This window comes from Silene latifolia, chromosome 7 (assembly GCF_048544455.1).
Source record: "Silene latifolia isolate original U9 population chromosome 7, ASM4854445v1, whole genome shotgun sequence".
Lineage (NCBI taxonomy): Eukaryota > Viridiplantae > Streptophyta > Magnoliopsida > Caryophyllales > Caryophyllaceae > Silene > Silene latifolia.
Window position 1 is genome coordinate 16,954,583 of NC_133532.1, and position 14,597 is coordinate 16,969,179.

A 14,597-nucleotide genomic window follows, 5' to 3' on the forward strand; every position below is an offset into this window, starting at 1 on the left:
AATTAAAAAATGACGTCTTTCTTAACAAATCAAATCCCAATCAATCCTTCCTTAATTAAACCACCTATTTCCTTTCCTTTCTCTCCTCTATATTCCCCAGGTGTCAATTCTTGTCTCAGGTCTCTTTTTCTCTAACATTCACCCTCCCGTCTCTTCAATTACTCTTGTAGTCTTATATATTGTATCAGTAATTATTGTATAAGACCGTCTTACAGTGAGAGACGGTCATTTGATTGTTCTTCTAATTATTCAGTACTTTGATGAAATACCCACTATCAAAAAAATAATAATTTGATGCAAAATACCCTCTTTCAGTAATTTAATGAAATACCCATTAAGTTTTTCTGCATTGAAACAAGGTAAAAAATTAATCTTGCAGGCCCAAAATGTCGTCTTTGTCGTCATCATTGGCTGCTGCTGTGCCCGAGGATCGCATTGTTGTACGTGTTATGTTATCATCACTTTTATGCAGTTTTTAATGAACTTGTTAAATTTTGCCACAATATTACTTCCTCCGTCTCAATTATTTGTTTACGGTTTGATTAAAACAGCTAGGTTGTGGAGGTGCAGTAGTTGACTATCTAGCAGCAGTGACTAGCTACCCTAAGCCAGATGACAAAATCAGAAGCACCAGTTTTCAGGTAATTGCAGTGTGAATGTGTGATTGATTTGTTCAGAGTACATTGGTTGACTGTACTTATGCAAGGAATGCTATTAAATTAGATTCATTTTTGTAAGAATATCCGGAAAATAAATAAATTAATTAGTAAATAATTAAGTTGAGTTTTCAGATAATAAAGTATTCCTTTTTTAGTGGGAAGTTACCTATGATCAAGGTAACAACCCATGATCCTCTCCTCATTTGCAGGCAACAACCCTGCACTTCTTTAGTCACTTGAATCTGTTTTTTATGGGAAAAAACAGTATAAAGGAAAAAGTGACTTCATTTTCTGATTAAGGTCACTAAATCTACTCTTTCTTAAGAAATAATACACCATCTATGGGTGTGAGGGTTTGAAACCGAAATCGATAAACGACAAGGGGTTCCAGAAACGGGTATAACAATTGGGTTTGACAAAAGCAGTTCATGAATCCGTAAGCAATGGGCGGAGGTTTTTTCTTTGATCTAGTTTTTCGCTTCCGCAATTAAATTTATGGGTTGTTTATTTTGTAGATAGAATGTGTGTCACGGTGTTGTATATGGGTTTATATACGAAATATAGTAAGGACAGAGAAATGAATCTACACCTTTGTCTAAAAAAAAAAGAGAAATGAATCTAATTCAATAGACAATAGTATTCCTTCAACAATCTCCCCTCTAGAACACACACGGTCATAAGTGTATTATAGTAACCTTATTAATCAGAAAGTGTTTTTTTTTTTTTTTGGTACATATGAGGGGCTAGGCCCCGTTATTAATCAGAAAGTGTAGTGTTGCATTTATAATGATCTTGCCATAAGTTGGAAAACATGGAAAAATGAGTGGGTGGTTTACTGAATTGGAGAAAGCCGTGGGATTAGTGGGCTTGTTTCCCTAAATACTAGGTAACCCCTAACAATGGGCGAACTAACTTTCTCATAATTGACTTAATAATATTATTAATATAATATTATGAAAAAGTCTTACATTCTCCCACACGAGAGACCGCATATACGAATCCTACTTTACCAGAAAAGAGTAACCTTTTCACACTCTTCCATCAACAATATCTCCTCCTCTTGAACACACATGGTCATAAGCTCACTAAGTAACCAATTATCCTTATGTGTGTTATAAGAGATCTTAAGAGGGGCATATTGTGAAGGAAGAATGCATAAACTCAAATGTTCCAGGAAAGTGTAGACATGGTAAATTAGAATACCTTTAAATTAGGCGGTGATATCTCTGATGCGCGTGATTAAAATCACGCACCTCTTTAGTCGTAGTGGGCCTTAAAGATGTGAACTGCATAATCAATGTGCTCGCAAGAGCTTTGTTAGAAGTTTCAAACTGCTCATCAATAGCCTTAAAAAATCTCTCACTTTAGTATGATGCTCAACTAACCCACGGATACTAGCGCACATTTCGTCTTTAGGAACATTATGGAGATATAGTTAGATTTCTCCCACTTTTCACGACGATCAACTTCATCTAGAGTATTAGTAACCTTTATCTTAGCTGGTTCGTCGTTCTGTATAGCATAATCGAAATTTATAACTCCTAAATGCAGTAGAACTCTTTCTTTTCACACCTTGTAGTTGTCACTTGTTAACTCAGGAATGTCAATTTTGATATTAAAAGAACTTCCAGCTAAAATTAGAGCAAATAAAACATACATGCTTAGTAACAAAAAAATTGAGACTTAGCTTTATCACATCTTACTAATGTAAATCATGCTCATATGAACCTAGTGACGTAAAACTTGCCCGTGGGCTAATGTCTACTCAAATTAGATACATAAAATTAAAAATTAAACTTTAAGATGAAACTATAAATCATATTCATTTCTTAACTCGTGTGGGTAAATCAAGAAACATAATTCAATATATCATCCTAAATATCATACAAAATATAATAAGATTCATGTGGTTAGGTCTCATCACATCACGTATAGTTAATCACAATAAATGTCTAATTTCCACATGTAGTCCCAATTTTTTTTATATAATTAGAGATGATGTGGCTATTCACTACCTCTAAGTTTTATGTCACTAGATTCATATGAGCATGATTTAAATTGGTAAGATGTGATAAAGCTTAAGTCTCAAATTTTTTTTTACTAAGCATATATGTTCTATTTGCTCTAATATTAGTCAGAAGTTCTTCTAATATCAAAATTGACATTTCTCAGTTAACGGTGACAACTACAAGGTGTGAAAAGAAAGAGTTTTACTGCATTTAGGAGACATAAATTGCAATTATGCTATAGAGAACAACGAACCACATAAGATAGAGGTTACTAGTACTCGAGATAAAGTTGATTGTTATGAAAAATGGGAGAATTCTAACTATATCTGCATAATGTTCATAAAGACGAAAATTGTGCGCTAGTATACGTGGTCTAGTGGAGGAGCATACTAAAGTAAGAGATCTTCTTAAGGCTATTGATAAGCAGTTTGAAACTTCTGACAAAGCTCTTGCGAGCACCTTGATTACGCAATTCACATCTTTAAGGCTCACTACGACTAAAGGGGTGCGTGATTTTATCATGCACATGAGGGACATTGCAGCCTAATTTAAAGGTATTCAGTATTCTAAGTTACCATGTCTACACTTTCCTGGTACATTTGAGTTTATGCATTCTTCCTTCACAATATGCCCTTTTTAAGATCTCCTATAACACACATAAGGATAAATGGTTATTTGGTGAACTTATGACCATGTGTGTTCAAGAGGAGGAGATATTGTTGATGGAAGAGTGTGAAAAGGTTACTCTTTTCTGGTAAAGTGGGATTCGTATATGCGGTCTCTCGTGCAAATGAGCCAGGTGGGAGAATGTAAGACTTTTTCATAATATTATATTAATAATATTATTAAGTCAATTATGAGAAAGTCAGCTCGCCCATTGTTAGGGGAGTTACCTAGTATTTAGGGTAACAAGCTCACTAATCCCACGGCTTTCTCCACTTCAGTAAACCATCCACATATTTTTCCATGTTTTTCCAACTTATGGCAAGATCAGTATAAATGCAATTAATAAGGTTACTAAACCTACCCTCTCTTAAGTATCAATACACCATCTAAATTGTGAGGGTTTGATACCAAAGTCAGTTTATAGCGATTCAGGTTTTCGGAATCGGGTTCTATAAATCGAATTTTGATAAAAGCTGTTCTGGAATCCAATAAGCAACGACGGAAGGTTTTAATTCTCGATCTACTTTTATATTGCTTCCGCTATTATATTTATTGTATGTTCATTTAGTAATAGAATATACATGATTAAGAATTAAGTTAAACTTAATACCAAGCTTCATATCCATATGACTTTTATTACCCATAATATTGTATCCTAGTAAATATAGCAAAGATAAATGTATAAAATCAATTAGTACATAAATCTTGTATAGGCTCCCTTTTCCTTCCTCAAATAAACCCCTAGGATTAGTATATATATGCTCCTCATAAGCTGTAAACATTCATTCATTTTATATACATACATTACCTTTCTTATATGGTATCCACGAGCACACGATCCGCCAAAAACCTCCTCAAACCCCGTCGACCTTCCTTCAAACGCCAAATCTCCACCAAACCCGCCTCCTCCACCATGACAAACAACCAGAACCGTCCGTCCCAAACCCCCACGACGCCATCGCTCCCTTAACTTCGTTGAATCAATCACCGTGTAAAGCTCACTCCAATGAATTACACATCCGGTATTTTCAACTGACTAATATCTTTTTTGGTTTTAGTTTACTTGGATTCCTCGATGGATCCAACCCGGCACCATCACCCACCATTGTGGGTGATGACAAAACCGAAAAACCCAACCCTTCTTACTTTACATGGCTTAAACAAGACGGGTTGATATTGGGTGCTCTTATGGGTACTCTTTCATCAACTGTCCAAGCCCTTATCATCCGCGCAAAAACCTCAAAAGAAGCGTGGGATATTCTTGCACAAACCTATGCAAACCCCTCTCGTGCTCATATTTTACAATTAAAAGACCGTCTAGATTCGATTGTCAAAACCTCCGATCAATCGATAACCGATTATATCAATACCTTCAAAGCCTGTGTAGACCAACTTGCCCTAATGGGCAAAATTATCGACCCCGAAGACATCATATCAAAGGTTCTTCGCGGCCTTGATTACAAAGTCTTCAAACCCGTTATCGACACGGTTCGTGCCCGTGACAACCCAATCACGTTTGAAGCTCTCCACGAAAAACTACTTCAACATGAACTTTTAATCAAACAACAAAAACCCGATACTGACATATTCAATCCTACTGCTAATGCCGCTTACCGTCAAAACTACTATGGCAACCACCGTCAAAACCATTCGAACCACCCTAATCACAACCACCGATACCACACCAACCAAGCACCTGCCTACAACCCCTCTGCCACACCCCAACAGACCGCTGCCTACACCACAAACCCGAACCCACGACCCTTTAAAGGCCGCTGCCAGTGGCACATGTGAGCCCATCCGGTTTTCTAAAAGATAGAACGCTCACCGCCACAAGAGGGATTGTAGTTCCAGAGTCAATCCTATATTATGATTTAACATTAATTATATTAGATTGATCACAAACAAGCGTAAGAAAATTACCTTTTTTTTTTCTTAAGACAAGCCTTGAACTTAATGTAGTCTTTCTTCATGCTATTTCTTTTTGTCAAATAAACACGTAAACTCCTTCTTTCTAACTCGTTCAGCCGTAATCTTTCCTTTTTCTCTTAAAGTGATCCTTTTTCTTTTTAAAGAAGCAGCATAGTAAGGTTCACCTTCTCGCTCTCCTCCATGAACAATCTCCCCCTCCTCCTGAACACACATGGTCATAAACACACATGGTCATAAGTTCATTAATTGACCATTTTCCTTATGTGTGTTGTATAAAATCTTAAAAAGGGCATGTTGTGGAGAAAGAGTGCACAAAATGAGATGCACAAGAAAGACTTAAGACATGATAGCTTCTAAAGCCTTTAAGCTGCAATGTCTCTCGCGTGCATGATAAAATCACTCACCCCTTTAGTTACTTTGAGCCTCAAAGATGATGAATCAAGGTGCTAGCAAGATCCTTGTTAGAAGTTGCAAACTGCTCATCAACGACTGTAAGGGGATCTCTTGCTTTAGTATGGTGTTCGATGAAATCATGGATACTATCACAAATTTTTGGCTTTATGAGGATTATGGAGAGACTGTTAGATTTCTTCCACTTTTCATAAAGATCAAGTGCATCTAGAGTACTAGTCTCTCACTCTCTCTTATGCTAGGTGTTTCGTCGTTTCGTATATCATAATCAAAATCCATGCATCCTTTTGGTTATTCTTGGCTAGTGCATGCAGTTAGGATGCATTGATTTTGACTATGCTGTACTACTGACAATCACAAGTCACAAGTCGCAGCAGTTAGGATGCACGGATTTGTATTATGCTATAGGGAAAGACGAACCATCATACTGAAGTGGGAGAAAGATTAGTGCTCAAGATTAGGGGTGGGCATTATCCGGTCCAGCCCAGAAAATAGGACGGGACCGAACAGGAATCGACCGGACAATTCCGGTCCACGTTTTTCAAGGATTCCGATTTCCGGTCCGGACCTGGGGAAGACCGGAATTAGCGTTTTTAATTCTTTTTGTAGATTAGTTTATATAAAATTAATGTAAGTATGCTTAATTATTCATTATTAGACTTTAATAATACATATTTCTATAGGTATAACATGAATAATGTGGTATATTAAGTAGGAGATTACGGCGTGTACAGACAAATTCTGGTCCAACAGGTCTTGGACCGCCTGTCCGGTTTCCGTTCCAAGAGTTTTTGTCATTCCGGTTCTGGTCTAGTCCGGACCGGTGCACATGCCTACTCGAGATGCCGTTGATCTTTATGAAAAGTGGAGAAATCTAACCGTTCTCCATAATGTTCATAAAGACCAAAATTTGTGCTAGTAGTTGTGGTTTAGTCGACCAACATACTAAAGTAAAAAATATCTCCTTAAACCATTGAAACGTCTGACAAAGCTCTTCTTGCACACTATACCCCCCTTTAAGATCTTCTAGAACATACATAAGCATAAATGGTCAATTAATGAACTTAGGACCATTTGTGTTTGGGAGGAGGGAGATTGTTGATGAAAGTAGAGCGTGAAGGTGAACCTTACTATTGCTTCTTTGTCAAAAAAGGAAAGATCACTTCAAGAGAATGAGAAAGATTCCAGCTCATTAGTCATAAAGAGAAGTCTTCGTGGTTCTTCTTTAATAAGAAGACTGCGTTTACTTCAAGGCTTGGCTGAAGAAAGGTAATTTTCTTACGTTTTTTTTTTTTTGCTATGAATCTAATATGCTTAATGTTAATCATAATATACAGTAGATTGACTCTATAACTACAATCTATTTTTCGAATATTTTGCCCGGTATGACAAACCTAAGTGATAGGAGTAAATATAATAGTTGGGCCTCAATCATCACCTTAAGGTTTTGGTTGAGGCCCAACTATTATATTTATTCCTATTAAATTAAGTTAAATATAATGGTTGAGGCCCAACTATTATATTTATTCCTATAACTAAGGAAACCAGTGGGCGTTGAATGTTTTTTTCTTTTGAGGAAACCATATTGTTTCACATGCGGAGGCCATTGGAACATGCAACTTAGTATTGAACAATGATTTTATTTTGATTTGGAAAGGACGTTTTATGTCCGGAGTTTTGCTAGAAATTTGATTTCGATTTTGAGACTTGTACATTTGGGACTTTATAGAATTTTTCAAATTCTGGATTTAGTATTTTAAGAAATCCCGAAATTATTGGCCGTAGTATTTTGTTTGATTATTTTTATCGTGTAGAATTACAAAATGATATTGCTTAAAGTTATTAGTTATGTACATGTTAATACTTGTTTAAAGTGGTGTATTATGAATGAGAAATTCTTTATTTTGTGGCACCTGAAAGTGGGACACGTCTACATTGAGAGAGTAAAGAGATTAGTAAAGGATAAAGTACTTGATAGTTGATACTTGGACTTTATAAACTTTGATACTTATGTTAGTTGCATTAAGACTTGAGAGAAAGCAAACTAACAAGTCTAGAAATCCGCTAAGAGGAGTTCTGACTTACCAGAAATAATACACACGGGTATATATTACAATTAGTTTTGTCAAATCATGATGACTATCAGCTGCAACCCTGTAAGTAATATATTTGACGAAAAAAATTCCCTTTTCGGTTTCACCTATTCAACTGTTATTGCAATGTGATGGGTTAATTTCTTAGGTACAAGGAGGTGGTAATGCTGGGAATGCGTTGACTTGTGCAGCTCGTTTGGGATTAAGTCCAAGGTTGATATCCAAGGTCTAGAGTGGGTTCATTTTCTTCCCCTACTTTTTATCTTGCTTTGAGTTGTTGCTAACGAGTATTCAAAGAGCTATCAAGTCTTGTCTACTGTGTCTTTGCTCATAGATCTTGTTTTATAGGTTGCTGATGATGCCCAAGGTAGAGGAATATTAGAGGAGCTTGAGGCCGACGGTGTTGACACGTCATTTTTCATTGTAAGCTCATTATCCTTTCCCATTAAACAGTTTCTTAGATTGTTTCCTCTTTTTTCCCCCTGGATATGATTTATCATCTATTATAGGACCTTAGGTGCAAATTGATGCAGTGGTGGCACATATTCTCGATATAAATTTACTTCAGCTTAATTAGGACTTTAGAAGTCTTAAACATATGTCAGCTAGGATAAGAGGCATGTCATTGAAGGGTGGTGTTAAACCATGAAAACGGGTGTGGGCCACACCTATAAGGACAGAGAACCCACATCATTAGCCCAAGGAGTATCCATTCTTAAACCAAAACCAACAATTGGTTTAAGGATGGAACGGGCTTATGAAGTGGGTTCTCTCTCCTCTTTATAGGTGTCACCCAGACCCGTTTCATGGTTTAACATGGTATTGGTTTTCTCCTGGATTTGATTATTTTAAACTGGGCCTAAAATATGGCAGTGGAGGAGGGCCTCTTTTAGGATTTGCTAATCAGCCTCTCACGGTTTCACCCTGGGTTTCTAAGGGAGTTCACATGTGAGAGGAAGTGTTAAGAAGCTCCAATTATTTGGGTTACCCACATGTGAGTGTTTCATATTGACAAAATGAGGAAGTAGTTCATTACTTTATAAATCAAGGAACTCCTCCTCCTATTACATGTGGGTAAACCACATAGTTGGAGCTTCTTAGCATGTGGTACTCGTACTCATGGTACGAACCGTTGGCATCATAACTGCCCTTGTGGGTGGCTTGGACAATATGGCATGCTTGATTCATTGTGGAGAACACTTATAGTTGTTCCGGTTTCATAGGGCTCTTTTCTTTGAATGAATTTTGTTAAGGGAATTTTAGGTTCAAGATTTAAGAGTCAAACCATAAATTTCATATGTTCACTGATGCTGCTTCATTTCTGCAGGTCACACCAGAGGGTAATTCCCCATTTACCTATATTATAGTTGATAATGAAACGTAAGTTAAACCCTTAGCTTGTATTTTTCTACTGCCTCTCCACCCCTCTCCCAACCTTCCACGAAAACCAAAATAAAAGGAAAAAAAGAGAGAAGGATGACAAGAAGAGAACTTTCTAATATCAAGTATGTCCTTATGCATTTGTGTATATTGTTGGGGATTGGATTTCAAAGGACCCTTGTATTTCCCAATGAACTAGGCAGCTGGTACAGTGGTACTTCACTGACGGAGTGGCGAAGTACCAAAAATTAGGCCTTTCTTGGATTCAAACTTCAAACGCGAAGATTCTACAATTAGCCTTATGTTTAGGGGTTAAAGTCTAACTATATTTGGGACTTGTGCCGTGTGCAAAAGTACATACCGGTAGTTTTCCTTCTCGCCTGATTTAAAACAACAAGCTAACGTAATGACAATATTTGTCCTTTTTTTTTTTTCCAGCATTAGTTGTGGCATGAGTATAAATGTGTAAGTTCATTGAATTGGTGTGTTCAGGAAGACTCGCACTTGTATTCACACTCCAGGATATCCACCATTGACACCTGACGAACTTTCACCAAATAAATTAGATTCAGCTCTAAATGGATCCAGACTTGTGTATTTTGACGTTAGACTACATGAAACTGCTTTAGTCATCGCAAAAGAGGTAATTATGATTTATTTGCTTTGTTATTAATAATTTTGTTAACCTATTTTCTAGAATTGTAGAAATGGAAAGAAAGCTTTTTGGGTTGGTCAATACTTTTTTTCAATTTGTACCTTCAACAGAATTTAGGTTTGTTGAGAGTATATGGGTGCACCATATGTAAAATAGTTGGTCAAATTGGGTCGTAGCTGATGTTAGAACTGTGGGTGCACTCGTATATTTTTCTGGTTGTAAGTTGTAACTGGACGGACCCGAGGATAATAGATTCATCCTCACTTTTATGGGAAGTGGTCTCTTTTCCTTTTTGATCTTTTGTTATCATTCTCATTCTTACGCAAAGTACTAGTAAAAATATGACAGCCAGGCCTTTTAGACAAAAAACATTGAGATCAAATCAGATATACTTTTTGTTTGATACTTAACATAGATGAGTACAGAAATATAGATGAAGGTGCGTCCAGATTACTACGACTGCAATTTTGACAGTTAAGGATTCTATGACTCACATTTGCCGAACTTCTTTGGACTTTGCATTTTAATCAGCCCATCTGAACTTTGGTAGATTTCCCTGAACTTACTTTCTCCTAAACTTTTTTAATGCTTTTGGACTATTCTCAACTTTAATGAACCCTGCTGATGTCGAGCAAAAGAAGGCAAAAATAAGTTGTTTAGAAGCCACCCGAGCTGCATTATATTTCTTGCTGCAAAAACCATACTGTGCAACATATTCCTCTTTATCCTATACACATTTGCAAATAAATCCAGAGTACCGTGCCAATTGTCAGAAGCCTGCAAAAAATGCTCAGCATGCTGATCGGAAATCCTGTTCTGTGCTCTTATGAATGTTATGATAGAAATAGAATAGGTCTTTCCAAGTTTCTGGTAATCTCATCTTTCTAATTTTCATGAAAGATATGTCTAAGGTGCCTAAATTATACTACTTCAATTCAGAAATACTGTGTGTTGGTATATATATATACAACTATGCAGGAACCAAGAACTGAGTACAAGTACCAACACTTTTTTTGCTCCTTTCCCCTGCCAACTACTCCTCCCTCGAATATGTGTATAAAAGCGAATGGACTATATCGTCGCATGGCCTAATTAGCAAAGATGATACTTGTAGGGCATGTTTTGTATGGTTGAAGAAAAGAAACAATCATAGAGTTCAATATGTTTTCCCAGTGCAGGCAACTCGTAGGGGAATTCCAATTCTGATAGATGCAGAAAAGAAGAGGGATGGACTGGATGAACTTCTGAGTTTTGCCACCTATGTGGTGTGCGCAGCTAAATTCCCACAGGCAAGATTTCTTGGTCGAATAGTGTATTTTCTGTTCTGTGGGATTATCATAGCAATCGATCATCTGGCCTAACTTCTGAGTAGCTCTTCAGTGTTTTTCATTCTATTTACTCCGCGTCAGAAAGACTTCCCATTTTTTCTTTTTTGAGCCGATTCATGAACAATTACCGTTTTTGGGGTCAACTATATAGTTACAAAAGACCATATTGCCTTCAACCAAGTGGCGCACTTTCTTTTATGTAGCTTTCTTCAGTTAAATATTTTGTTAAACCTCAACCAAGTGACCCACTCACACTTTTTTTCCCATGTTTTTATTTGTTTTTCTTAGCTATTGTGTCATTGTTAAAATAGCAAGTCTTTCTGAAATAAAGGGAGTTGACTCCATGGCCTGAATGTCAAATTCATTGTTATCATATGTGCAGTAGATTAAATACCTGACTTTGATGTCACAGGTGTGGACAGAAGCATCATCACTTCCAAAAGCTCTCCTCTCCATGCTTTTAAAAATACCAAATGTTAAGTTCGTGATTGTGACGCTTGGTGAGGAAGGATGTGTCATGTTAGAAAGAAGTGTTATTGGTGTGTCTTCTCAAATCAAAGACAAGCTTAAGAACATAGATCTACAACTTTTGGGCATTGTTCAGTTTTTTTAACTATGTTGTAACATTTTTAGAAGCTCAAGATCTTGAGGTAATGGATATTGAAGAAGTTTTCGAATCTCTGAAGCAGAGGGCATCTTATCATTCCAGCACCCCGTCCAGCATATCATCAGTAAGCACAAATTTCTTTCAGGATTACATCTGATCAATTTCCTGCTGTATTCTTTAGTGACAAAATTATTATCAGTATCTTTGCATTCATCTGTTTTTCGTATGTATTTCATGTGGCTTGGTATTTATTGAACTCCCTAAGTGAAAAGACGCTTGAAGGTTTTTCTCGCATGAATTTGTAGAACTTTGATTAAGATTTGTTAATGTCTGCTGCTTTTGGAAACAAGATGTCCAGCAGTTTATAACTTGTATGAACATTGAGAGAGTATACCACGATGCAATTAAGACTATTAGGGGTTTGTGGACCTAGAATTTCGAGAAACACATTTTTCTTGCTAAATACTCCGTAGATAATATATGACTATTGAAGGAGCTGATTTGTCAAATGTTCCATTGCATGGGTGAGATTTCTACGGAATATTTTTATCTGTTGAATCTTTATCCACCCGAAGATTACCTAGCATTTTCTACAAGATTAATATAATTTGTTTCATTCTCCTCTAACATTGTAATTTTCAGTCCGTAATGAAATTGAGAGCAGATGGGTTAGGCACTCTCTCCGGGAGGTTACATGTGGGAACAGCAGAGAAAATACCACCTTCAGAACTTGTCGATACAACTGGTGCTGGAGATGCTTTTATTGGGGCAGTCCTTTTTGGTAAGAGAAACAGTTTCATCCAGTTTTTTAGCGGCACTTTGTGATCTGCATACTCGTAGTACACGGACTTATTTTTTATCCTATAAAAAATAGTCCACATTTCTTAAGATCAAATAAAGTTAAATGACTCCCTAAACCTATTGAACTTATTTTTATTGTATATTGGCAATCATTCAACAGAAATCTCTGCAATTTTCATAGTGCAATTTTCGTAGTGGGGCAAAATCTTCTGTTTGTGTTGTTAACGCAAAGGTTAAAGCTGCATGCACGTGACGCCTTTATCTGACCTTTTGCGGGAACCCTTTTGTCATCGGGGTAAATGGGTAATTTTGTGGTTGTTTCCTTTGTGGCCGTCTTTACTGACAAAATTCTGCATGGGTCGGGTCAATGTCTCTAGAAAATTATACTCCTCTTCCACTGGATGCATAAATGTGCATTGCAAGTGGATGAGGTACATGATCAAATAACTCATGAGAAACCTTCTCAAATTAGAAACGTAAACAAATGACTGAATGAGCGAGAGACTCAAAAATAGATTAGGTTAACAAATGATGGGACGGATAGAGTATTTAGCACTTGAACAACCCAAGTAAGAAATGCCTGAATAGGGCAATTTTAAAAGCCGAGACAATCTGATCTTCTGAAGTATGTCACATAAAAAGTTGATTGATCAGAACCCTGACTATGCCATTATTGCTAATTTCTTAGAAGAACTCGCAAAGAAAGCCAAATTTCAGAGGAAAAAAAAAACTCTACTAAATCCTTCTACTCTAGAATTTACTGCTTACTATCATTGCATTTTGCCACTGTTACTGTTGGTAACTAATGTTCGCTTCATGAACTTTTGTAGCCGTATGCACGAATATGTCACCAGAAAAGATGCTGCCATTTGCTGCACAAGTAGTAAGTCTATTCATAAATGTAAATTTCATGAAAAAGAGGAGCAACTATGTTACTCGGACTCCGTTTAAACTTCTAACCGGCACGAGTGTATGGCCGTAAACATAGAAGTGCTGGACTTACTTCATCATAGCTGATTACCATGTCCAAGACTCATGTATCAAATGTGGACATCCGAGTTAATATAAGAGTCAGAGTAAACATAGAAGTGCAGGCATTAAACTGGCAATCCATATACACTCATTAACCATTATGCATTGCAGGCAGCTTTCAGTTGTAGAGCTTTGGGAGCGAGAACTGGCCTTCCACGCCATTCCGATCCTCGCCTTGTACCATTTCTTGAGTGAAGGCCTATAATTGAAGGGCATGGTGCTGTGAAGAACTCTCTGTGTGCAAGAAGTCAAGAATCACGAGTACATTAGCGTGTAAACTAGGGTTCGACTCACCCCGACTTTCTTGTAAACAGTATGAAAATCAAAATTCAGAAGATAGTCCTGCCAAATAGCAGTACTAAATAACACAAATCGCGATAATGCAAATTGGTTCTTTTGTAATGAAAAGTTGCCACACAATTTGCTGTTTTTTTTTTTTTTTTTTTTTCCGAATAATTTCTTTTCATTTTTTTAAGGAACGACTATTCTTAGAGCAACGTTATAACCGAACATTTGCAATATTTATGAACTTATGAAGAATTTTATCATACGGAGTGCTCCATTAATGAGTATTATAGTATACAAACTTTCATGGAATTTTTTTTCAAAATAGGGTTCAAAATCAAACTAACTCGCGCTTTATGGTCCGTTTCAAACTATTTTCTCCCAATGGGTTCACGTCATCACTTTTTTTGTTTTTCTCTATATATGAGGCAAATCGCTACTTCAAATAGCGATTTAACCCCTTTTAAGATAAACCGCTACTCCAAATAGCGATTTGGCATTCCTATATAAAAATGATGATATGAGCAAAATCGCTATATGAACTAGCGACTTACACCCAATTGCTGCCTTCCCTTCCTCTGCACCGTTCTCGCGTCTCAACTTCGATACAATCGTTCTCCTTGGTCTCTCAACCGTTTTGCTTGATTTTTGCGTTGTGGGATTCCTCTCAGGGTAGGTTACACATCCCCTATTTACTAAATGAATAGGCGATCTCAAAAATTTTCCCGCCAAAATGCAT

At 36.8% G+C, this 14,597-nt stretch overlaps 1 protein-coding gene across 1 annotated transcript; it reads left to right on the top strand.

Moving 5' to 3' along the window:
- The first annotated feature begins 359 nt into the window (after positions 1-359).
- On the top strand, positions 360-14,008 carry LOC141591864 (uncharacterized). The gene is made up of 12 exons (XM_074412355.1): positions 360-440; positions 552-641; positions 7,919-7,996; positions 8,119-8,193; positions 9,098-9,150; positions 9,643-9,793; positions 10,984-11,094; positions 11,546-11,672; positions 11,767-11,864; positions 12,383-12,521; positions 13,372-13,424; positions 13,685-14,008. Exons 1-12 carry the CDS (start codon positions 387-389, stop codon positions 13,766-13,768), a joined length of 1,113 nt encoding a protein of 370 aa, XP_074268456.1. The 5' UTR covers positions 360-386; the 3' UTR covers positions 13,769-14,008.
- Positions 14,009-14,597: the final 589 nt, after the last annotated feature.

Coding starts and splice junctions, on each gene's coding strand:
- LOC141591864 (XM_074412355.1), top strand. CDS start 387: ATGTCGTCTTTGTCGTCATCATTGGCTGCTGCTGTGCCCGAGGATCGC. Junction 12,522..13,371: donor TATTGGGGCAGTCCTTTTTG/GTAAGAGAAACA, acceptor GAACTTTTGTAG/CCGTATGCACGAATATGTCA. Junction 13,425..13,684: donor TGCCATTTGCTGCACAAGTA/GTAAGTCTATTC, acceptor TATGCATTGCAG/GCAGCTTTCAGTTGTAGAGC.